Here is a 23,983-nt window from a genome sequence, read left to right as displayed (position 1 = left end):
AATTGATAACAAAAATACAAACCGAAGGGAAAATCCACACAGAAGACACCAGCATTATCAGTGAATTCCTGAAGTTTTACAAAGAGTTATATAAGGGTACAGAAGTAAGTAAAGAAAAAATAACTAAATACATATGTGAATTAAATATGGTAAAACTTACAGATAAACAGAGGAAGGCCCTGAACGGAACAATCACAATGGCCGAGATTGATATAGCCATCAGAAAATTAAAAAATAATAAGGCGCCGGGACCAGATGGTTTCACAGCCATCTTCTATAAAACTTTCCAAAACGAAATAAGCCCTTTATTCCAGGAGATCGCAAATAATATACTAGAAAAAGGAACCGTTCCAAAGTCCTGGGAAAAAGCAAATATAGTCCTAATCCACAAAGAAAATACAGACACGACCGAAATCAAAAATTATCGCCCAATCTCACTCTTAAATAATGATTATAAAATCTTCGCAATAATTATGGCGGAAAGACTAAAGGAATTTTTAAAAGAATGGATCTCTAGGGAACAATCAGGCTTTCTGCCTAGCCGGCAAATAAAAGACAATACAAGGACATTAATAAATATAATTGAATATTATGAAAAACACACCGAAAAGGAATTGGCTTTACTCTTTGTTGATGCAGAAAAAGCATTCGACAAGGTAAATTGGAGTTATTTGAAATTATTAATTAAAGAATTAGACATGGGCTTCCATTTCCAAAACACTATTAATGCAATTTATGGAAAGCAAGAAGCTACATTAGTGATCAATGGACAAGAAACAAAAAAATCAATCAAAATCTGTCAGGGAACAAGGCAAGGGTGTCCATTATCACCTTTGTTATTTATATTAATAATGGAAACTCTGGTCAGAAAGATAAATGGGGATCCGAATTTAAAAGGGCCTAAGATTTTAAAACAACAATACAAACTTAAAACATATGCAGATGATGTGGTGTGTTTCATCGAAGATCCCACGAATAACATCAAAGATTGGCTAAAGAGAATTGAGGAATTCGGAATCCTAGCAGGATTTAAATTAAATAAACAGAAAACTAAACTGCTAGCTAAAAATATGGATGGAAAGGCCAAAGATACGTTACAAAAAACAACGGGAATCCAAATTGCAACCAAAATAAGATATCTGGGGATCAATGTCACCAAAAGTAACGCCGCACTGATAAAAAATAATTACGAAACTCTATGGAAAAAAATTCAAAAAGATTTAGCGAAATGGGGCAATCAAAATCACTCCTTCTTAGGTAGAATCGCGCTAATTAAAATGATAGTTTTACCGCAATTACTCTTCCTTTTCCAAACCATCCCGGTGATTAGAAATAACTTCCTTTTCAAAAAGTGGAATTCTGACATTACAAAATTCATATGGGCAAATAAAAAACCGAGAATCAGTCTGAAAATTTTGACGGACGACAAAAAAAGAGGGGGTCTAGGCTTGCCAGATTTAAAAATTTATTATGAGGCATGCAATTTAGTAGCAGTTAAGGACTGGACAAAATTAAAAAATGAACATATCCTAACCTTAGAAGGCCACGATTTAAGAGCCGGTTGGCACAGTTACATATGGTACGACCGAAGAAAAATAGAAATTTTTTTTACAAACCATATGATAAGGGCTGCCCTAATTAAAACGTGGGACAAATACAAAAACAGATTTTATAGGCGCACCCCGCTTTGGGTTTCGCTATTCGAAGCGAAACACAAAAAAGAATTAGGGATAGAAAACTGGCCAACGTATCAGCAGCTACTTAAGAAAAACGATAAAGGAAACATGGAAATAATATCATATGAGGAGCTTAAAAAAATAAATCCGAAACTTACATGGTTAAATTACTACCAGATACGCGAAGGCTATAAGGAAGATAATAAACTAGGTTTCGAACAAAAAAAGGGTCTATGGGAGGTAATTATGGAAAAAGAAAAAAAACTAATAAAGCTATTATACAAACAATTACAAATGTGGAACACCGAAGAAGAGCAAATAAAAGAGTGCCAAATAAATTGGGCTAAGGATCTGGGACACAATATAATGTTAAGTCAATGGGAAGAAATTTGGTCCACTAAAATCAGGTATACTGTAGCCAGCGATATAAAAGAAAATTGGTTCAAAATGTTTTACCGCTGGCACTATACACCTGAAAAAATTGCCAAGTTTTAAAAAAACCAATTCACTTCAGACAAATGTTGGAAATGTGGAAGGAAGACAGGCACTTTCTTCCACCAATGGTGGGAATGTGTAAAAATTAATAAATTTTGGAGCAAAGTTCATAGAATAACCCAAAAAATACTTAAAACAACTTTCCCACGAGTCCCAGAATTATATCTATTAGGCATACACAAAGAAACAAAATTAAATAAAAACCAAGACAAAATGCTATTTTTATTGGATGGAAGACTGCTATATTCCAGGTGCTGTAGGTTACATTTCAGAGGAAGGAACTGGCAAAACCATATCTGAGTATATAGGATCACCATAGATTGATAGACAACTTGAAAACAAGTATGCACACACAAACACATACACAGCTTGGGATGCTGCAGGACAACTAAAACCTTTGTGCCGCTCTTTTGCATGAATGAAAAGCAACCTTATTTAACTCCTTTGAGAGGCTACTTGAATAATTGTTCTTAGGGATAATCGTTATAATCTTATGATAATGATGACTTTAAGATTGTCTGGGGATGCCCTGCTCTTGGTCCCGCCTTGGTCACAAGCACGGCTGGGGGGACAAGAGACAGGGCCTTCTCAGTGATGGCCCCTCGACTATGGAACGCCCTCCCTAAGGATTGGCCCCCTCCCTTTTAACATTTCGGAAGAGAGCTAAAACTTGGCTTTTTGAGCAGGCATTTGCAAATACAGTGTAACAGACATAGGAAAATGGAATGGTTTGATGAAGTGATTGGATGATGTTTTTAATGAGGGGACCCTAATAATACATGTTTTTATTGATTTTAGTGATTCTGTTATGGCTTTATTATTCGATTGTTTTATTATATTGAAATTGTATTTTATGGTCTTGGTACCAACTGTAAACCGTCCCAAGTTACCTGCGGGCTGAGAGGGACAGTATATAAATGCAGTAAATAACTAAATTCCGTTAACCGGTCGGAGGTCACCAGGGGGTGCTAGAGAGAGAAGGATTGTCCCATTTATGGGGGTGGAGGGTGGGTTGTAGGAGGAAAACAATTACCCCCTGTTTTCCTGTTCCATGTCCCTGTCATGGGAACAACCCTTGTTTATGATATGAGAAGGGGGGGAGGGAGAATGACCAGCAAAAATGGGGGAAATAGTAATCTATAGGCGGATTGGTCTAAATTATCTTATATGTTAGATGACAAGATTATATCGGGTGCCCCGATCCCTGAGGAATAGTAGGGCTTTATCAAAATAGTTCTGCATTGGTTCATCATGGAGACAAACATAGATTAAATGACCATTCCAATATTCTCCCAATGCCAATGTTGTGCAAGAAATTTTGTTGTAGATTTGCATCCTATTCTTGGGGGGAGGGGGGGTATGTGTGTATACTTTCCCTCTCTTTCTTCCCTAAAGGACTGAAATATGGATGGATCTTTTATAGAGAAGCAGGAAATTCAAAAAGCAAGCAATGTCGCTTTAAACAAAGCTATTATTTGCATGAATATCTGGTGTTCAGCTGGTTTTGAAAACCTTGCATTGGCCAAGAGATATAAATTGTATTTTCTGGCAGAGAAAAATGATTCGACATGGAATGAAACCCACAGTGGCATCAAATGGAAAAGTCATCTCCAAGTTATGGCCAGCCTCTGCTTGTTTGGATAGAGTCAATAAACTGATGCAATGAATATTCTGGTTTACAGGGATGTGAGAAAAGTTTGGCAGTTTTTGCCCATTCAGGGAACTGATCACAAAACAGTCACTCTTTTTTCTGGCAGCCTGATAAACTGGCCTAAGGGTTGGTTGTGGCTTAAGAGTGTAAGACAATCTGGAGTGAGTTTTCTGCCAGCCCAAATGGTTCAAAAGCAGTACATATGGTTGAATGGAGTACATATGGTTGGGTATTGCAGTTCCTTCATTTGGGGAACATTCTAAATTGGCCAAAGAATAAAGAACATGGCTGTTCAGTTCACACTAAACAGATACTTTTCCTGAGCCCACAATATATGTTGGCTTTGGCAGTAGTGTAAAGGTACATTTTGGAGTCCCAGTGTTTATAATTACAGATCCCCGTAACCCGGCTCCCAAAGAAATGACGAACAATGCATGCAGCTGTGTTGATCCATATCAACAAATCAGTTCTGGTAGTTCTTATGACGACCAGGTCTTTTGAGTTTTAACTGCCCACTCAAGACCAAAGCATCCCCAAGTACTTTGCATTATAACAGTGTTAACTGAAAATACTCTGCTGTTGCTAAGAAAACACTTCTCCCGCCACCAGGTGCTGTGACAGCTGCAACTATGCTCAGAAGGAATAGGGAAGCTAGATGTGTGTGTGCAGATTATACAATTGTCCCTCCTCATTAAAAAGTCCAGTTGCATCATCCCCACCAGCCCTGGGTCCATTACAATACTAAGATTAGTGGTGCTGTTCTTGTTAACATTAACATATCCTGAGTCTGGCTGTTTTGCAATGCTCAATGTTCTCTTTGTTCTTGTCCATTTCCTTCCAGGGTTCCACCTGAGTGGCACCGTCACGGAGCCTGCCACTGCGACAGAACCAGAAATGACCTACAGGGTGGCCATCAGCTTCGACCGGTGCAAAATAACTTCTGTGACATGTGGTTGTGGGAACAAGGACATTTTTTACTGCGCCCATGTTGTGGCGCTTTCACTGTACAGGATCCGCAAGCCTGATCAGGTCAAACTCCGTCTTCCTATCTCAGAGACCCTCTTCCAAATGAACAGGGACCAGCTCCAAAAGTTTGTTCAGTATTTGATCACTGCACACCACACTGAAGTGCTCCCGACTGCCCAGAAGCTTGCTGATGAAATTTTGTCCTCCAACTCGGAAATCAATCAAGTGCATGGTAAGTCTGTCTGGTTTTTAAAAAAGATCTCTCATAACCAGATTGTAAAAAAGTGTTTGTTGTTTTTACTATGCTTCCCATCCTCCCAAAGTCCTAGCTCTGAAGATAAATTACCAAAGCTGTATATTAGCCAACTAGAGGATGGCTCTATGTGTATCTACATTAACAACAATTTGATACTTCCTTAACTGTCATAGCTCTATCCTGTGGAAACCTATGGCCATTGAAGTGATATCAAGTTATACTGTATAGATATATTGTTTCACTCACTGGTAAGAAAGTGTATCTAAGATTGGGTTGCTGTCCCAGAAGCATTCTCTCCTGGTGTTTTGCCCACATCTGTGGCAGGCATCCTCAGAGGTTGAGGAGTCCGATAGAAACTGGGCAAGTGAGGTTTCTATATCTGTGGAAATATAAACCCCACTTGCCTAGTTTCCATCAGACCCCTCAACCTCTGAGGATGCCTGCCATAGATGTGGGTGAAACGTCAGGAGAGAATACTTCTTGAACATGGCCATGCAGCCCGGAAAACCCACAGCAACTCAATGATTGCAGTCATGAAAGCCTTCAACAACACATTGTATCTAAGAGGTTAAATATGCTCATTAATGTTCCAGTATAAATGCTGTCTATAGTTCTGCTCTTTCTCAGAAGGCAAAGGCTGTCAATTAGAGACAAACTGGCAGTATTCTTAGCATATCCCTAGATGGAAGAGGCATCGAAGCAGATTATTTTTTGAGAGTTACGTTGAATCAACAGCCTGAGCTCTTCACCTCTCATTGCTTGAGGCTCAGGTGTCGGCGGTATCCGGGAGGGCCTTTGCGCAACTGAGACTTGTGCGCCAACTGCGACCATACCTCGTGAAGGCTGATCTGGCCGGGGTGGTCCACGCCTTGGTCACCTCTAGAATGGACTACTGCAATGCGCTCTACGTGGGGCTGCCCTTGAAGACGGCTCGGAAACTTCAACTGGTCCAGCGGGCAGCGGCTAGGATGCTAACTGGGGCTCATTATCAAGAGAGGTCTACCCCTCTGTTTAAGGAGCTCCACTGGCTGCCATTTATTTTCCGAGCCCAATTCAAGGTGCAGGTGCTTACCTACAAAGCCCTAAACGGTTTGGGACCATCCTACCTGCGCGACCGCATCTCCATCTACGAACCCTCACGTTCACTTCGATCATCTGGGGAGGCCCTGCTCGTGATCCCACCCACGTCACAAGCGCGCTTGGTGGGGACACGGGACAGGGCTTTCTCTGTGGTGGCCCCCCGACTTTGGAATGCCCTCCCAAGAGATCTCCGACAGGCCCCTACCTTAGCAGTTTTCAGGAGGAATTTAAAAACTTGGCTGTTCCGCTGTGCCTTCCCAGAATAGGAATCCCCATCCCAAGCCTTAGTAGCACTTTAATCACAACTAATGTTGTTGCACACTGCACTTTTATCCTACGTTCCTCCTACCACTTCAGCACTTTTAACCCTGTACCCCATCGCACCGGCCGAACCAGTTTTAATATTGTCTTGATGTATTGCCATTGTTGTTATTTTGCTTAACTGTTTTGATTTGCTTGTTTATTGTTGTGTTATGTTTTTATTGTATTGTTTTGAGGCCTCGGCCTGTGTAAGCCGCATCGAGTCCTTCGGGAGATGCTAGCGGGGTACAAATAAAGTTAATAATAATAATAATAATAATTGCTGCCTTTCTAGTCTGGGAAATCATTTACACCATTCATTTCCAAGATAAAAATGGGCATATTCCGTTTATCTTTGCTTTGGCAGTGAGATGGAAGAATGGCAGTGTGGGGGTTAATTAAAACACATTGAGCACTCTGGAAGTTAGAAAAGTCATTTAGAGGGGAAGGAGACATTGAGAAAGAGCATACTAGCAGTTTTTAAATGGGAATTTAAAAATTTGCATATAGCATGCATGTGATTCTCAGATGTCTAGTCTTGCTGGCTGGAGATAGAAAAAATGGTGGGATGGTCAAAAATCCTATAAAGACAAGAAAGTTGTCCTTGAAGACACAGGTCGTGTGGAATATTTTGTTCCATGCTGGAAATCTAGCTAGCTGCTTTGTTTTGGAATCAGAAAATTCCTGTTTTGGGCTGTGTGTCTCTGAATGTGTTGAGATGTTCATATGGCCTTCATCACCTTGTGATGCACCTTGGTCTTTTTCAACTCTGCATGATATTCTCTGTCTCTCTTTCTCTGCATCTTTCTCTGTGCATGTGCACAGCCCCATCCTATTTAGATGGTATATAAACATCTCACCATCCCCTTCACTCTTATAAGAGAAACCTGCCTGCCTTGAGATACTTTAATTTCTTTAGCTTTCTCCTGGAAAAAACACACAAAGCACCTCCTCCAACTTGCTCTCACTTTCCCCAGACAGCAAGAAACTAGCTCTGTGATCTTATGAGCTGGGTAGACAGTCCATACTATAGAGTTATGTGGTTGATACCATTTCTGTTGTTGTGGTTCCATCCTATAGAATCCCGGGGTCTGTCATGTGCAGAGGAGTTAGGAATCGTCTTCTAGAAAAGTCAGGTTCAGAGGATGCGCTTGAGCTTCCAGCAGAGAATTCTTACTCATCTCACCAAATCCCAGGACTCCGGAGGATGGAATCCTGGCAAAAATGTGATATGTAGTGTAAATGCACTTCAGGTTTCAAAGAGTGCTGTGAACAGCGTGGGATCCTCTTCTATGTTCTTTTGCCACTGAGGTATAAAGGCTGATGCTTGAGCAGGTTAGTGTGTTGGGATTTCTCAACTGCCATTGCACCCAGGGACTTGTTGACTGTAATATTTAGGAGGGATAGGAAAAAAAAAAACAAGTCTTGTTTCTATTTGTAGGTATGTTGAAATGTGGAGGAGTTTGTCTGCTTTCCCCCTCCTAATCCTCAGTTTAGATCTGAGCTAATTATTTTGAGATGACAGAACTGCTCATATTCACAGCTTCTCCTCCCAAACACTTCTCTCCTTTCTAACTGCCAAATTCAAAGCCTGTGCCTTTAATCCTCATCGATGACATACAAGACATGCTTCCTGGAGAAGGATTAAAGATCTCTTGTGCTTTAGTATTGATTAGAGAGAAACAAATCCTAAATCAATGAATTCCTCCTTGCATGCCATCATTCAGACATGGCTCAGAGAACTGGCAATGTATATCGTTTGTGCCCCAAGCTGACTTGCATGTTAAATGGCTCAAACATCTGGCATGTGTCTTACCCACTCCAATCCAATACAATAAGATAGTTTCTGGACTATAGTTCCCAGAATATCCCAGCTAACTTCGAGGCATGGGGAAGACATAAAATAATATGTGAATTTTGGAGTTTTGCTATTAAATATCTAATGGACCAAATTTCATAAGCCTTGCAGAGGTTCCAGTTTTCCCCTGTAATGTAATCTTTTATATATTATTTGCAGTTGGTTTAAGATCTTTGTCCATTCTGGGTTAATTCAAACACTCTGTCAAGTAGAATGTATTTGATATTAATTTAACTGTTTTAGCCCCATATATTTTTTCTTCTCCCTTACTGCATGATGTTGGGCAGGAGCACCATGCATGCATGTATTTGGTACAATTGTTTGCAGTGCTGGTGTCCCATCGTGGCATGTTTAAAAGACAGCAGTTCTGCAAATCTGGTATATGTTGTTTGGGTTTGCAAAATTAGTTGACTTTTTTTTTTTTTTAAAAAAAGGAAGAGATGCCTCTCATTTCAGTGAAATTATCAGACACAACTATTTTCATTTTTTGCATGTGTAGTCCTACTATAATTTAAGGATAGTTTTTGAGTGCGAGTGCTTGTACCAAATGGGCACCTTGAGGCTAAATGTAGAGCAAGCAGAACTCTGAGAACTTCCTATTTTTGGATAACTGCTGCTAGCCATGAGAGACTGGAAATTATAAGACCAAAAAGCTTTTAAAAATCATGTTCTGCACCTGTTCTTATCAGCAACAGTGTTTGCTTGCCACAAATCGTTTTCACTTCATGCTACCCACTCTTTTGCAACTGTTTTCAATAACCTTCATTCATGAAGGAATGCAGCTACATTACAGTTATAGTAGTTTGATACCGCTTTAAGATTCTACCCTGCAGAATCCTGGGATTTCTAGTGTGGTGAGCTACTTGGAATTACTTGCTAGAAGAGCTGTAATTCTCCGCCTGCTCCTGCTCCTGCTCCTGCTCCTGCTGCTGCTGCTGCTGCTGCTGCTGCTCCTCTTCCTCTTCCTCTTCCTCTTCCTCTTCCTCTTCCTCTTCCTCCTCCTCCTCCTCCTCCTCCTCCTCCTCCTCCTCCTCCTCTTCTTCTTCTTCTTCTTCTTCTTCTTCTTCTTCGCCCCTCTCCAAGATTATGCACCCAAGGATTCTGTTGGATGGAGCCATTGCAATTAAAGTGCTATCAAACTGTAGAATAGATATACTCATGATCTCCTACCATCCAAGTGAATACATTTTAAATGTTTCTGATACATTTACCTCACAATGGGGCAATATAAGCGCTAGGTGCAATTGGATCCAAGGAATTTCAGAACTATCGGTGTGCAGCTGCTCTAGTACTGGGAAAGCAAAGGAGTAGATAAAAAGAATGGAGCGAAAAGCTTAAGTTTATGTCTAGAACCATCAGGTATGGGAGACTTTGACCTTTTAGAGATGCTTTCTAGAGTTGTACTACAACTCCTCACCATCACTACTCCTAACAAGGGACCCTGCAAGCTGCAGACCAACACATCTGTAAGGCTTTAGCCACATCACTCTTGCCACTCCACCTTGTGTGACTGTGTGAAGAAGAGTCCACCTTGTGCGACTGTGGAGCAGAACAAACAATGCCGTATCTGTATACTTGACCACAATGCCCTGCCTCATGCACAGAGGAAGAATTGTTTAAAGCTATAGACAATGCTGTCCTTGTTGCCCGTTTTGGGTTTAAAATGATTTAGCTGCTTGTGCTCCCTCTATTTTATCAATTTTATACTTATTTATGCAATGCTTTTGACACAAAATAAATAAAAACTCTTGCCCCTCTCGCACATTCTTGTCACATGGTTATATATTTAAATAAACTCTCACTATATTCGTCTGTTGGGAAACTGTTGATAGAGAGTAATGCGGAAAAGTGAAAAGCTATGTAGTCTTTTAATACATAAATAAAGGAATACATTAAGTAGAGTGCAGTTAGAGTGAGGAGTATAGCAGGTGGAAGGCATGATCTCTGAAGGAATTTGCCATATGAATTACTCCAGTACTCCCCTGCAGAAATACTTGAGAATTGTGGATAATTTTTAGTTGAGCCAACTGATATTCAGATACTCGTCTTGATTCAGTGATTGTCACTTGGTAGAACTTGACCTTCTTGAACATAAACCTCCTCCTAGCGCACGTATTCCTTCACAAAATTCCATTTTCGGTGATGGCTCTTATCATACGTTAATATGTTTATACTTGGCAGGGGCCAAATTTGTCTGACAGTACTAGTTGAAAAATACTGTTCAGTGAATCTTTACATAGGGGACAAAAAGAAAATTATTTCTCCTAGAATAGGCATGGGCAAACTTAGGCCATCTGTACTAACTCCCACAATTCCTAACAGCCTCAGGCCATTTCCTTTTCCCTCTCAGCCACTAAAGTGGAAAAAGAAAGGGCCTGAGGATGTAAGGAATTGTGGGAGTTGAAGTCCAAAACACCCGGACTTTGCCCATGGCTGTCCTAGATTTGTAATATGTTAAGAAATCGAGAGATATATTTTAAATTTAAATTATATAGTTTTTCTAGACAATTGAAAATCTGGGTACATTAGATTTTTTAAAAAAAATTGCACTTTTGTATAATAATGTGCTGATACTGACTAAGGTGTTCTCAATAGAAGATGCAATCCAGAGCTTGGGTGAACTTTTGGATTGCAACCTCCATCATATCCCAGCTTGGGGATTTCCAGGAATTCTAGTCCAAAAATAATTTATCAGAGCTATGCAGTTTGCAAAGGTGAGAGAAGCAATTCCATAGTATTCCAGGTTTCTCTGCCTCATTTTTAACTAACTCCAAAATTGTGAGTTCTGCCAGCAAAGATTTAATGTCTTTAAAAAATCAATAGTGTTAAAGCTGGTCGGAAGATGTCTGTTAAAACTGATTTGAGACCAGATTTTGAAAATGGCAGTCTTGCTGTATGAGTGACAGGTGAAGGAGACTTATGCCCTTCTCTTTATTCAATCCTCAATCGGCATGGAATTTAAATGAGAGAATTGCCTATTGTCTTCCTTATGTTCCATGTGCCTCTGGCTGACTAAACTAGAAGTTACTGTTAGCAAAAGGAAATTGACAGTACAGTTTATTAATATTTTAACATGCCCAATATTCCATTGTTTACTTTGCAATGTGTATCTATTTCCCCCATATAATTTGTATCGCTTTATCATCAACTTTTCTGTCATGTGTATCACAGAGCCTCGTATTAGCACATTCATTTATGAATCTCTAATACAAAAGCAAAATAAATCCTCTGGTAATTAGATCTTCCCTGATAATTTTGGGAATCTGTGCTATTTAATTCATGTCAGGCTCAAAACATACAAGTAAACATTAACATTAAAATAAATCATAGTTAACTCTCAAGAATCCAGACCGGGTTCTTCCTCTTGGGTTTGCTCAATTTTGGAGCATAGAGTCCAAAAGAACAAGAAACTTTAAAAAAAACCCAGCAAAATAAGATTGGTTGTGTATGTTGCTCCTTAATGCTGTTTGTCCATATAAAAATAAAGCACAACGATTTGTTCAACAATGACATATTCTTGACTTCTGACTGAGATAAGGGTTCCTCCAGGTTTACGGCAAAGGATCATAATGGCAGAAATGTTTCCAAGTTGCTATGGAACATTGACTGCCCTTGGCCTACTCCTTAAGTCACATGCAATGTTAATTTCCAAGATAATCACAGGATGAAAGATGTTTTGCTGAGCTGAAGACTTGGCCATTTTGAAACTTGGGTTAACAGTAGACTTGTGTTTTAATCTTGTAAATCATGCCTCGCAGCTTGCCAAACAAGTCTCTTATGCTAAACGTTTACAGGAGGAGAAATTATAGGGCCCTCCAGACATTGTTAGATTGCGACTCTCAACATCTTTTACAATTAACTCTACTGGCTAGAACTGCTGGGGGTTGCGATCCAATAATACCTGGAGGATTGTACAATTTCCACCCCTGATTTAACGGTTTCTAAAACGCAATCCAGCCCCTCCCAGGTGTTTTTCATTACAGATCCTATCATTCACAATAATCACGTCCATTGGACTGCTCACTGGGATGAGGAGACACAGCATCCAGCATATCTGAAGGCTGCTACATTGAAAACAGCTGATATTTTACCATACATGAATAAAATATTTTGCTGTTTAAGGAGCTCCACTGGCTGCCGTTTATTTTCTGAGCCCAATTTAAGGTGCAGGTGCTTACCTACAAAGCCCTGAACGGTTTGGGACCACCCTACCTGCGTGACCGCATCGCTGTTTACGAACCCACACACTCACTCCGGTCATCTGGAGAGGCCCTGCTCGTGATCCCGCCCGCGTCACAAGCGCGCTTGGTGGGGACGCGAGACGGCCTTCTCCGTGGTGGCCCCCCGCCTCTGGAACACCCTCCCGAAAGATCTCAGACAAGCCCCTACACTGGCATTTTCAGAAAGAATTTGAAAACCTGGCTGTTCCAATGTGCCTTTTCAGATTAGGAATCTCCCAGGACCAAATCCCAGAAGCACTTCAGTTACCAAGATCACCGCACACTGCACACCGCACTTTTATTATAATCCCACACCCCTCCGACACATCAGCACTTTTAACCCTGTACCCTACTTCGGCTGACTCAGTTTTTAATAATGTCTTGTCGTGTTGCTATTGTCATTGTTTTTGCTTGACTGTTTTATTTGCTATGTATTGTATTGCTGTATTGTTTTGGGCTTCGGCCTGCTGTAAGTCACATCGAATCCTTCGGGAGATGCTAGCGGGGTACAAATAAAGTAATAATAATAATAAGTTCCCTTGCCTTCATCATTCTGATGAAATCTCCATTTTTTTTTACTTATTACAACGTAATTTTTCCAGGTGCATTTTTATATTCCATCTTGGTGCTTTCCAAACTGTGTATTACGACATGTTAGTTTGTTGGCTACAGTGTGTAGGTGTGTCGCACAAACATAACAAGATATGACAAAATTCTTGGAAATATGTATTATCTCACAATACACACACACACACAAGGTTTTCATGAGATATGTTGTGTCTCCATACATTTTGTTATTACAGTTTATGTATGTGTCTTACAGTTATTACAGTTTATGTATGTGTTGGTTTAATGTTTATGTATGTGTTGGTATGTGTTGTTATTACAGTTTATGTATGTGTTGGTTTAATCTTTGGTTTACTGGTGAAATTTAAATGCTGTGTCACGAAATGATGCAAGTCTCCAAAGTATGACACCAACATGAAATGTTGCTATAGGGTGTGAGAATGTAATGCTCTGGGTCCAGAAAGGGGTGTGACTTTTATTAGCGTGACACTTCTGTATTGTCTGGAAGAGATTTGGGCTTGGTTATGTTTTAATATTTTAATTTTAATGGATATTTATAATCTTGTTGTTTATCTAATGCTAATCTGTTTTGTACTGTTACTGTATGTTTGCTGTTGGCATCTAATGATTGTCGATTATAAACCATCCTAAGGCCCCCTCCCCCAAGGGGGGGGTTGAGATGGGCGGGATATAAACGTTTGAAATAAATAAATAAGAGCTAGGCATCGTTTACTCATCAGCTGTTTCTGAAGGGGAGTAGTGATGTAGACTAAGCTGGAAAGCACTCGCACCATTGCTTTCTTCCTTCTGCCTGTGTCTTGCTGTTCCCGCGATGACCCCTTTACTCACCGAAGTGTGGTAATATGCAAGAGGCAAATTGGAGTTCAACAGAGCATGCTCCAGACACCATGACTTTTCATTGTCATGGATTTTCACCCAGGAATTTCCATGAGCTGATCCAGCCTGGTGGAGGGAACATGGGCTTTGTTTTGTTTTGTTTTGATTTTGTTGTTATCTGATGTCAAACATCCAGATGCAGAGATACTGCTAGTTCCTCCAAAGTAGCAGCATTGTTCAGGTCCTTACAAAGCTGCCTTTGAAACATTTCAATAGTTTGAAAATAGCATAGATCCTGTTTTCCGTCCTCTGCCTTCTGCAAATTGGCTGCAACACAACAATGTAAAATGCTGTCTAATTTCATGGGACTGCCCTGCAACGGAGCATTTCATAAATGTTGCTTTGTCTTCTCCTTGTGCAACCTGCCTCAAAGAGGTGGGGGGAGAAAAGCTTGTCAACTCAGTATCCTTCATTTCAGAGCTTAGCTCCTTTAGACTCCGCAAGGATATTCATACAGTTTGGTGGCTTTAGGATCTTCTACAAGGAAACAGTTAATTGTGCAAGGCGCATCGGCTAGGCTGCCAGCTGCTCCTGCAAACCCATTGCATGCCTTGCATTGCTAAAATACAAGCCTGAAAAGTAAGAGGCCCTGCATGCTTGTGGGTGTGGAAAAACAAATCAGAAATATTTTGAGAAACAAAAGAAAAGAAGAAGGAGGGAGGGGGAGGCATGTAGCTTTGGGAATAGCAGACAGAAGCCTGCTTCTTTTGAGTCGTGACACTTCTTCCAAAAGAAAATACTCCGATTGAGTATTTTAGAGTTTGGATCCGATCCTTGGAATGGCAAGCATTACAGAGGAGTGACTGGCAGTTACTAAACAGTCTCCAGGGCCTCTGTTTATCTAAAGTAATGTGAGACATTTTAAACAGTAGCGAAAACAAACTGATTTTTTATACCATTGGGAGACAATCACCTGTTAAGTACCATTCCTAAGACTAGCAGTCTCCATGATACCTCCTCAAATGCACACAGAAGTAGACAGGCAGAATACTACTTGCTGTGTATCATTCCCATGTGCACAGTACTCACTTGAATGCATGGAGCCTTAGACCTTCCAGAAAGAACAGTTTGTGCATCTCTAAACAGCTCCCCGCTCCCATTTTTCCTTGTGTTCTCTCCTGCTGCTAGATGGATAGAACAGAATTTCCCATCTGAGAGCAGAAGGCTCAGCCATGGATACTCCTTTCATAGATAGCCCAGAAACTGCCTGTTTCCTAGCACCAATTTGGTAGCAAGGAGATTAAAACATTCTCCTTCCCAATTATCATTGATTTTTTCAAATATACATCCTCACAACCGCTGAAGATGCCTGCCATAGATGCAGGCAAAACGTCAGGAGAGAATGCTTCTGGAATATGGCCATACAGCCCGGAAAACACACAACAACCCAGTGATTCCAGCCATGAAAGCCTTAGACAATACATTTCTCAAATATGTTTAATGCTTTACTTTCCTGTTAACTAGGTTGGTAGAAACCGAGCTATGTCTGCTTAATAATTCATTTCCATCTTCATTTCCATCACTTAGAAGAGGCATTTATTTTTTTCTGTTTGAATATTGGTCCGGAGTGCGATGGGGCAAGCTACAAATTATTCTGGGCTACCTGTGATACCAAAGGTGGCTATTTTCTTCCACGATAAAGGTTGACCATAGGGATTGAAGAGAACATCTTCTGTAGATCTGCTGTCACCATCTTTACATTACTCTGCTTTATGAGTTGATCCCACAGTTGCTTTACACAACATCTTCAGGGATAGTCTCCTGAAATAATATCCTGCTTACCAAATAGTATTGATTGTGCCAGAAGTATTGTGTGTCTTCTGCACAGACATTTTTAACATTTCCTGGACCTCAACTGCCTCCTGAAACCCAGAACGTATATGCTCCTTCTTCAGTAAGTGTTCACTGGCTGGTCTGAGGAACTGCATTGCTAAATCACCACAGAAGAGTACCTATAAATATGAGGGTTCTGGATAATGGAAGTCTAGTACATCTGTAGAGCGTCTGAGGTGCCTGATCTATAGATCCTATTTGTGGCATATGTGTAATATCACTCCAAATTGAGGCATTACATATCACTTGGCAGCCCAGAAGGACTGACATTCATTTTGGTCCTGTCTCATTTCAAGAGCCATTGCATTGATAATATTTTTTAAAATTGTTTAAAACTTTTCTGGCACAGTTTTTTTAAAAAAAAATCCTTTTTAAACCATCATATTATGGAAATTACATAGATCAAATACAAATAATTAGTATGATTGCTTCCCCTCCCTCCCCACTCCCAAAATCTATACATATATGTATACATAACACACATATACTTCAGAACAGTGCCTGCAATAAATGTTCCCCATTACACTATTCCCCATCTTTCATGCCCCGGTGGTACAATGGGTTAAACCCTTGTGTCTACAAGACTGCTGACCGACAGATAGAATGAAAATCATTATAACCAATAAGCTTAATATGTTTTTAGAATGTTTGCATAATTAATTCCTCTTTTAAATTGATTTTATCACATGCCAACCTGAGATCTTGAGATATTTTGCTGGATAGATATGGTTATATAAATGAATAAATATATGGTTCTAATGCCCAGTAGTTCTTCAGATACATTGATATTTGCTCCTTGATGGAAATAAAACTTATTTGTGAAAATGCTATAGTGTTCGTTTGTGAAAAGGATGGTTTTTGAATTTCTCTATTAAAAACCCCAGAAAACTCAATGGAATTCTCTTTGCCAAGATTTAAATCAGCTGGCATGGAGTGACCATCTTGTCACAATGAAGCCTCTACTCATGGTGACTTTTCATTGCTGGGATTTTCTTGCCGCAGGTGCTCCGGATCCCACTGCAGGGGCCAGCATCGATGATGAGAATTGCTGGCATTTGGATGAGGAGCAGGTTCGAGAGCAGGTGAAGCTGTTCCTCTCCCAAGGAGGATACTATGGCTCTGGGAAACAACTCAATTCTATGTTTGCTAAGGTAAGCACAGGCTTCTTTACCTCCTACTGTGGCCAAAGCTTGGCACACATTTCACTTTAAAGTATATATTGTATCTGGATGTTGTTGACCTTTCTTTGCAGATTACAACTTTTACTCCTTTACAAAAGTTTGCCATGGATTATTTCCTAATAGGCTGCTGTGTATCAAAGGAAGCATCTTGTTCCCAATTAGTTTGTCAGGAGATGTAACTCTCCAGCAGAGCAGAGGTGAACTGGATGTATTTGGCACATGTGTAAAAGAGGAAACATAGTCTTTGAATGATGTGGAAGACAAAGAAAACACTTGGTTTCACCTTCTTGGTATATCAGACTCATCCCTGACATTGTTCTCCCCAGTACAGATCTCTGAAGTGCATTTTACCATGAAAATTTTTAGTTATTTTGGGTGTGTGTGCACTACATAGTATAGTAGCTAATAGAAACTCTTTTATTTGTGAGAGTGAAATGATCATAAGGTACCATAGTCTTGGCACTTTATAGGCTTCACCTGACTATAATCCCTGTCAGCTGTAGCTTTGGCACAATGCTATTGTTGCATAAATTGAAAATGGAAGTGCAACATTCCTTTCCAAGAAACCGGGTTAGGAAAGTCTGGATTATTGTGCATACATTTCTCAAAGGAAGGGTCATTTTTCAAAGGAATATAAATACCAGTAATACAAAAAGATGGAGCATAAAAAGTATTGAACATTTAAGACTTCATTTGAACTTCTATTTATTTTCTACTCTGATATTGCTTAAGATTGGAAGCTTGTACTAGGTCCAAAAGCAAGCTATTCTACAAGCAGAAATTAAATTTAAAACAACATGAAATAAAACATACAGTAAACTGCAGCACAGAAATCTTTGAATGTGAACCCATTTTCAACTCCATAGCGTCATTGAAACAATCAGCCTTATCCCATCCATTTTACTACACTTAAGTAACACATAAAATATTGATAACAGAGGTATGAGGAAGTTCAGAAACTGACTGGGGAAAAACAGGAAGGAACCTTACGCTTTGCCTTTGGCCCTGTGCCCCTGACGTGTGAGAGGCCACGGGTAATTGCATCAACTGAACCATCAACTGCATTCTGAGTGGGGAGAAGGAACCTCCCCACCCAAGCCACAAACTGCCCATATATTTTTCCGAGATTGAATTTAAATTTAAATGTTCTTCTTGATTTGGAGGTCATTCCCTCTCTTGCAACAGATCAGAAGGCTTAGTTGAAGTGTTGAAATAGTATTTATTTGTGATGCACATTGTAACATTAAAAAAAAAAAGAGTTGAGACTAAGCTCCAACCTTTTTTTATCACGTTAAAGGAAAGGAAATAAAGGAGTTCCCTGAGCACTCTCCTAGCTTGAATTTTCATTTTCCAACTGTGGAAGGTAAGCAGGGGAATTGGATGCTAACTTACCCAAACCTTGCACATGGCCCACACTTGAGTATTTGCTATATCCTATGCTGGAAGAGGAGCATAGTAATCGTTACCTCACTCGAGCATCTTCCATGCTGCTTCTCATAGTTGTTTAACAATCGGACTATGAAGAGTGAACGGAAATCACCCTTGAGAAAGAAATTGTGAAGCTTAAAATGGTCTGTCTGCATGTCTGTCTCAGTAAGATAGGAGTAGGGGGTAAAGAAAAGGAGGATATGTTGATTTATCCTAGGGCTTGTCCAGACAGGCCGTTATCCCAGGAGCATGTTGCTGGGGGCCTGTCCACATCCAACCTCAGAAAGTGCGCACTTTCTGAGGTAGGTGTCCAGATGTTCTTGTGGGACTGCCCCAGCAGAACATCTGCAGACTCTAGCCCCTTTCCCAAAGCCCCTAACCCCCTTTTAAAAGTAAGGCTTACCCGGGCTCCATTACAGTATTGTCAGAGCTCTCCTGGCATGTAGAAATGATGCTCCAGAAAGGGGGGGGGGGGAGAGCGATTTTCTCCCCCCCACCCCTCCACACGTTGTCCTGGCATGTCACTTCTACACGCCAGGAGAGCTCTGAAAATACTGTAATGGAGGCTGGGTAAGTTTTCCTTACTTTTAAAAGGGGTTTGGGGGCTTTGGGGGAGGGAGTGGGATTCCCACAGTTTTTTGGACTAATTTAGTCTGGAAAACTGTGGGAATGATGTTTGGACTGTGGTTCAGACACCAGAAGTAGTGGCTTAATCCTGTACCTTCCAAGAAGGTGCAGAATAAATCCACTATGTAATTAATTCACCACAAACCAGGATTTTCCTGGTTTGTGGCGAATCAATTGCGGGTTGGCCAGAACGTCATCTGGCCAGCCCCCTTTTTGTTGCAGATGGGCCCTTGGATATAGACTAGAGAAATAATCAATTTCCTGAGCTAAGGCCAGCATTATCTCCCTATCTTCTGGTATTCAGGGAAGATATATCACACCTTGGATTGCCATGTTTGCCTTTAATTGGTTGGAGATTAAATTAAGCAGAGTGTGCTTTGTGATGGCACATGTTCACAACTATTGAGGAGGCAGATCGTCAAAATTGTTTTGTTCTTGTAGAAGTACACAAACCTACAGAGATAGTCCTAGGCTACCTGAAACATGCAAAAGCCTGGTCTTGTTTCATTTTAATACAATAACCATGTGGCTAAAAGTTCATGCTCTTTCCCCCTCTGCTGTAGGTTCGTGAAATGCTGCGCATGAGAGATTCCAATGGAGCCAGGATGTTGACACTAATCACCGAACAGTTTATGGCAGACCCACGGTTGGCTCTGTGGAGACAGCAAGGGACAGGCATGACAGACAAATGCCGACAGCTCTGGGATGAATTGGGTGAGTTTCTGTAACTCTGGACTTTGATTAGATAGGTCAGTTTGGACAATGGTTTGTGATGGAGAACCCCAGAAGGCACACTTGCAGAACACAAATCCAAAAGGCTGCTGGAGGTTGTCTGACTTGCTCTGAATGGATGACTTCTGAAGACAGTTGGAAGCTATACAGACTAGGATGTATAGAGTAGGATGTGTGCTGTCAGAGAGAGGAAACTGCAGGGTGATTTTTTTTTCAGATTAGAAGCGTGGGCTACCATAAAATCTCCAGCACTTGATTCCTGATTTCTTTTGTAAAAGGAGAAGAAAGGACTGAATCTGAGATACTTTGTGTTTTAAGCTTATGCTTATGGTTCCTCTGCAAGGTATTGTTATCTACCCTACCTCTTCTGTTCTCCTGTGCACGACCTTGTCTGAAGATGTAATATTGAGGTTTGGAAAAATGTTTGCTTTCCTATTCTTCATTTGCTTGGGAAATTACCAATACACAAAGATCTTGCTTGCCGGCAGGTCACATCTCTGCCTTTTTGTAGCCAGGATAAGTGCCTGCCACTGTTCATTAGTGTTGTAGGGGGTAGTAGACTGCCAATTCAGTTGTCTCTTTTGAATTTTGCTTGGGGCTTAAAACTGAGAAAGAGTGTTATATTTTAAGACAATCTGCCATAACTTTTCATTTGGTTGCTGGTAGTTGGATTTAGACATAAACAATGTTGTTATGGTGGGAATGAGAAGCCACAAGCCTTCTGCTCTGATGCTTACTCTCTCTTCTTTTGATTCAATACAGTTTAGAAGAGATGGGAAGCTTTTACTTTTTTATTAACCACAGTTTAGGGATACATGTAATTATGGCTTGTTGGAAGAGGCCTTCTTCAGAACTCTTCAAAGACATGTTTTGACCTTTGTTTGTTGTATTAAAATAGAGTGGGAACACGTGTTCTCCTGCATTTTCCACAACTGTCCATAAAAATACTAGGTACAGACAGCCCTATACCTTACCAGGCTTAACATTTGCAGATTTTATTTCTTGTGGATTTGATTAATATGGTTTCTTTAGTGCAATTCTATGGTCAGTCTCCATAGAGCAGTGGCTCTCAACCTGTGGGTCCCCGGTGTTTTGGCCTACAACTCCCAAACATCCCAACCAGTTTACCAGCTGTTGGGATTTCTGGAAGTTGAAGGCCAAAACCTCTGGGGACCCATGGGTTAAGAACCACTGCCATGGAATCCCCACTCTCCCAATTTGCTGGAATAAGGGAGGCAGTACAGATGCAAGCACATTGAACATGGTAGGCATTGGAATCAGACCAAAAATTGATGCAGAATATCTGAGGGAATTGAGATAACCTGTGAAAGCACCTTTTAAAATAAATCACATAGGGCTTGATAGTAACAAAGGACTCTGTTGTTTTGCTGAAATAGATTAATATGGGTACCCCTTGGGAAAGAAACTTATTCATATCATACCAGATCATGGGTTGAGGAACAAGGTGCTCTATTGATCTTGCAGTGCTCAACAGTTCCATAAACACTTGATGACTCCTTCCTTTGAACTTCATTAAGGCTGTATGTTTGCTCTTTTTTATAGCTAGAAAATGTGTTCCTTCTATTGAGATGATCAACAGACCTGGTCTGCTCTCCTTGAACAAATCTTCCATAACCCTTTCCATAAGGCGGGGAGGCCAAGTTGGAAAACCTCCCTTTAATCACCCACAAAGACCCTAAATCCTTACTGATCTTCATTTTTTTTAAAAAAAAAAGCTGATCATTCCAAATTATGTTTACTTTTTTGTTTATGCTAAACTTCAGAATGGCCATTATTTTGTTATTTGGATAGAAATTGATGTTCAAGAGGGGACTTTCATGATTTGGTAAAATTCAGACATTTGTTCGGGATTCATACACCAGTTGAAGCACAAAAGGACAGCGAATGTCCTGATAGCACAAGAATCTTTGTAGCTTTAATCACAAAGCACTAATACTGAAGATTAGATCCTAATTATGAGAAGAAGATTGAAAAATAGGTAGGCTAAAGCTTGACCTTAATCTGTCTAGAGACTCTATGTATTTTCTGTGTTTACTGTTGGGGATTTGGGTGGGGGGAGAGCAAAATATGGGGGAAAATAGGCTTGGGTTGAGGTATAGCACCAGTTGAATGAAACTCACATGCTCTGATTCTTTCCCATGCTGCCTGGTACTTGTTAAAACACAGTTTGAGCTTTTGTTTGATCCAGGCAATCTGGACTTTGTGCAAAACATGCAAGGAGAAGAAGATATGGAAATTCCTGTACAAAAGGGTTGCCCTTTAATGCCAAATAACTGTTTGGCCTTTTAGGAAAACTGGACAATTGTGTTCTTGAATTAACTGCATCAGCCATATTTTTAATTTTATCTATATTCCAGCATCATTCCCAAGGCCCTGGTGGCACAATGGGTTAAACTAGTGGTTCTCAACCTGTGGGTCCCCAGATGTTTTGGCCTTCAACTCCCAGAAATCGTAACAGCTGGCAAACTGGCTGGGATTTCTGGGAGTTAGGTCTTTTTAGTTAGTCTAAAAAGAGAGGTATATATGCTTGAAAAGGAGATACATACATTATAAAGGGCCTCAGCATAGCAGGAGTTTGCAAGCGCTGATCATTGGCCGCACACAGTTTTCATGATACTTTCTGGGAAATATCATTTAAGACCATCTTATTAAGAAGGCCCTGGTAACTCTTATAAAAGTGGCGTAACATTTGGAGTGTCCCAAATGCAGTCAGGTGTGAGTAATACTAATTAAATCCCATGAATTGGAGCGCGATCATAACTGGCCAGGAACCAAGCAGAGTCAATGCTAGCCAAGCTACATTTGTGTTAATCCAAGCCCTTCAATCATTGGCATTGAAAATTACTTAGGAATATCTTCAGATTGACCTAACTTTGTGCTGTCACTGTGGCTGTGTCCCTTGGCTGGAGGAGATTAAAAGTGAGTGTATCTTCTTCCCTATCTACACTACCATATAATCCAGTTTCTGAATCCAGATTATCTGCTTTGAACTGGATTATATGGCAGTGTAGATTCATATAATCCAGTTCAAAGCAGATAATCTGGATTCAGAAAATTGATTATATGGCAGCGTAGATCCAGCCTTTGTGAACCCTGTTCCTTCTCCATCCCTTCTGTGACATCCACTGGCAAATCTTAGCCAACAGAGCTGATGTGCCAGTGGGTTGCTCTGTTAACTAACCTGTGACATTAGATAGTTGGGATGTAAATCCTCAATTGCTTCATCCTCATATGTGTATTATTTTCCCTGTATTGAAATATCTCAAAGTGCTGTGAAAGAAATATTCCACAGAGAAACAGAAGATTTCTTTTTGGAACAAACAAAAACCAAAAAAGGGGCTGATTTACTACACAGCAAATGTGGTTTTTACATCAAAGTCCCATGTGTTTTTCTCTGCAGAATAATTCTTTTGCAACTCTTTAGGACTTTCAAATACCAGGGGGAAATGACACAAAATTCTCACTAGTCTAGTATTCTTCCCAACAGGATTTCCAGACTAATTTTTCAACCTGGGTGTGAATTATTGCAAATACTATTTCATGAAGAGCCTTTCTGCCAATATCTGGGGATTTCTATCAGTAGAAGTTTGTTCCCAAACTTAATCCCCTTCAGAGAGAGCTGCCAACAGGTTTTTCTCGTTTGTATGCCAGCCTCCTTTATTGGATGGATGAAGATGTGGTTGTTTTGCTCCTCTCCCTTTTACGTAGGCAGGCGTGGTGCTATTAGCAATTTTTCACTTTCTGCCATCTCAGAGTGGGATTGTAGGTGCACCATACCATTTCATCCTTCTCAGATGGCATCTGGCAGGGAGGAAACAGGAATCATCTCTGCCATCTCAAACTCCACCTCCTCAGACGGAAGGGGAATGAACACCACCACTGTGCCTTCATTTAGTGGGAAAGATGGTACAATATGGGGGAATGGCATTTTATTTCTTCTCTCAAGTAGCAGTATAGATGCCCCTTCAAGCTGCTACTTGTTTAAGAAGAAATTTAGATGGACGCAAGGAAGGCTGAGCGAAGGAAGATAGACACTTTTGAATGGTGGCATTGGAGGAAAATTCTGAGAGTGCCTTGGACTGTAAGAAGATCAAAACAGTCCATACTCCGGGAAATAAAGCTCGGCTGCTCACTGGAAGGAAGGATATTAGAGCAAAGATGAAGTACTTTGGGCACATAATGAGAAGATAGGAAA

General features: G+C 40.4%; 1 protein-coding gene across 2 annotated transcripts in view; it reads left to right on the top strand.

The window, feature by feature from the left end:
* Positions 1–23,983, top strand: part of ZSWIM5 (zinc finger SWIM-type containing 5) — a 149,692-nt gene that overhangs the window by 96,543 nt on the left and 29,166 nt on the right. For both annotated transcript variants that reach the window (XM_067467907.1, XM_060773403.2), the window contains exons 2-4: positions 4,664–5,020; positions 16,802–16,950; positions 19,599–19,749. In XM_067467907.1, the coding sequence (XP_067324008.1) occupies positions 4,664–5,020; positions 16,802–16,950; positions 19,599–19,749 (657 nt within the window). The remainder of the gene's footprint in view (positions 1–4,663; positions 5,021–16,801; positions 16,951–19,598; positions 19,750–23,983) is intronic.

This window comes from Anolis sagrei, chromosome 4, assembly GCF_037176765.1.
Source record: "Anolis sagrei isolate rAnoSag1 chromosome 4, rAnoSag1.mat, whole genome shotgun sequence".
NCBI classification, from domain to species: Eukaryota; Metazoa; Chordata; class Lepidosauria; order Squamata; family Dactyloidae; genus Anolis; species Anolis sagrei.
Note: the sequence above shows the minus strand (reverse complement) of the source record. Positions and strands in the feature narration are given on the sequence as shown.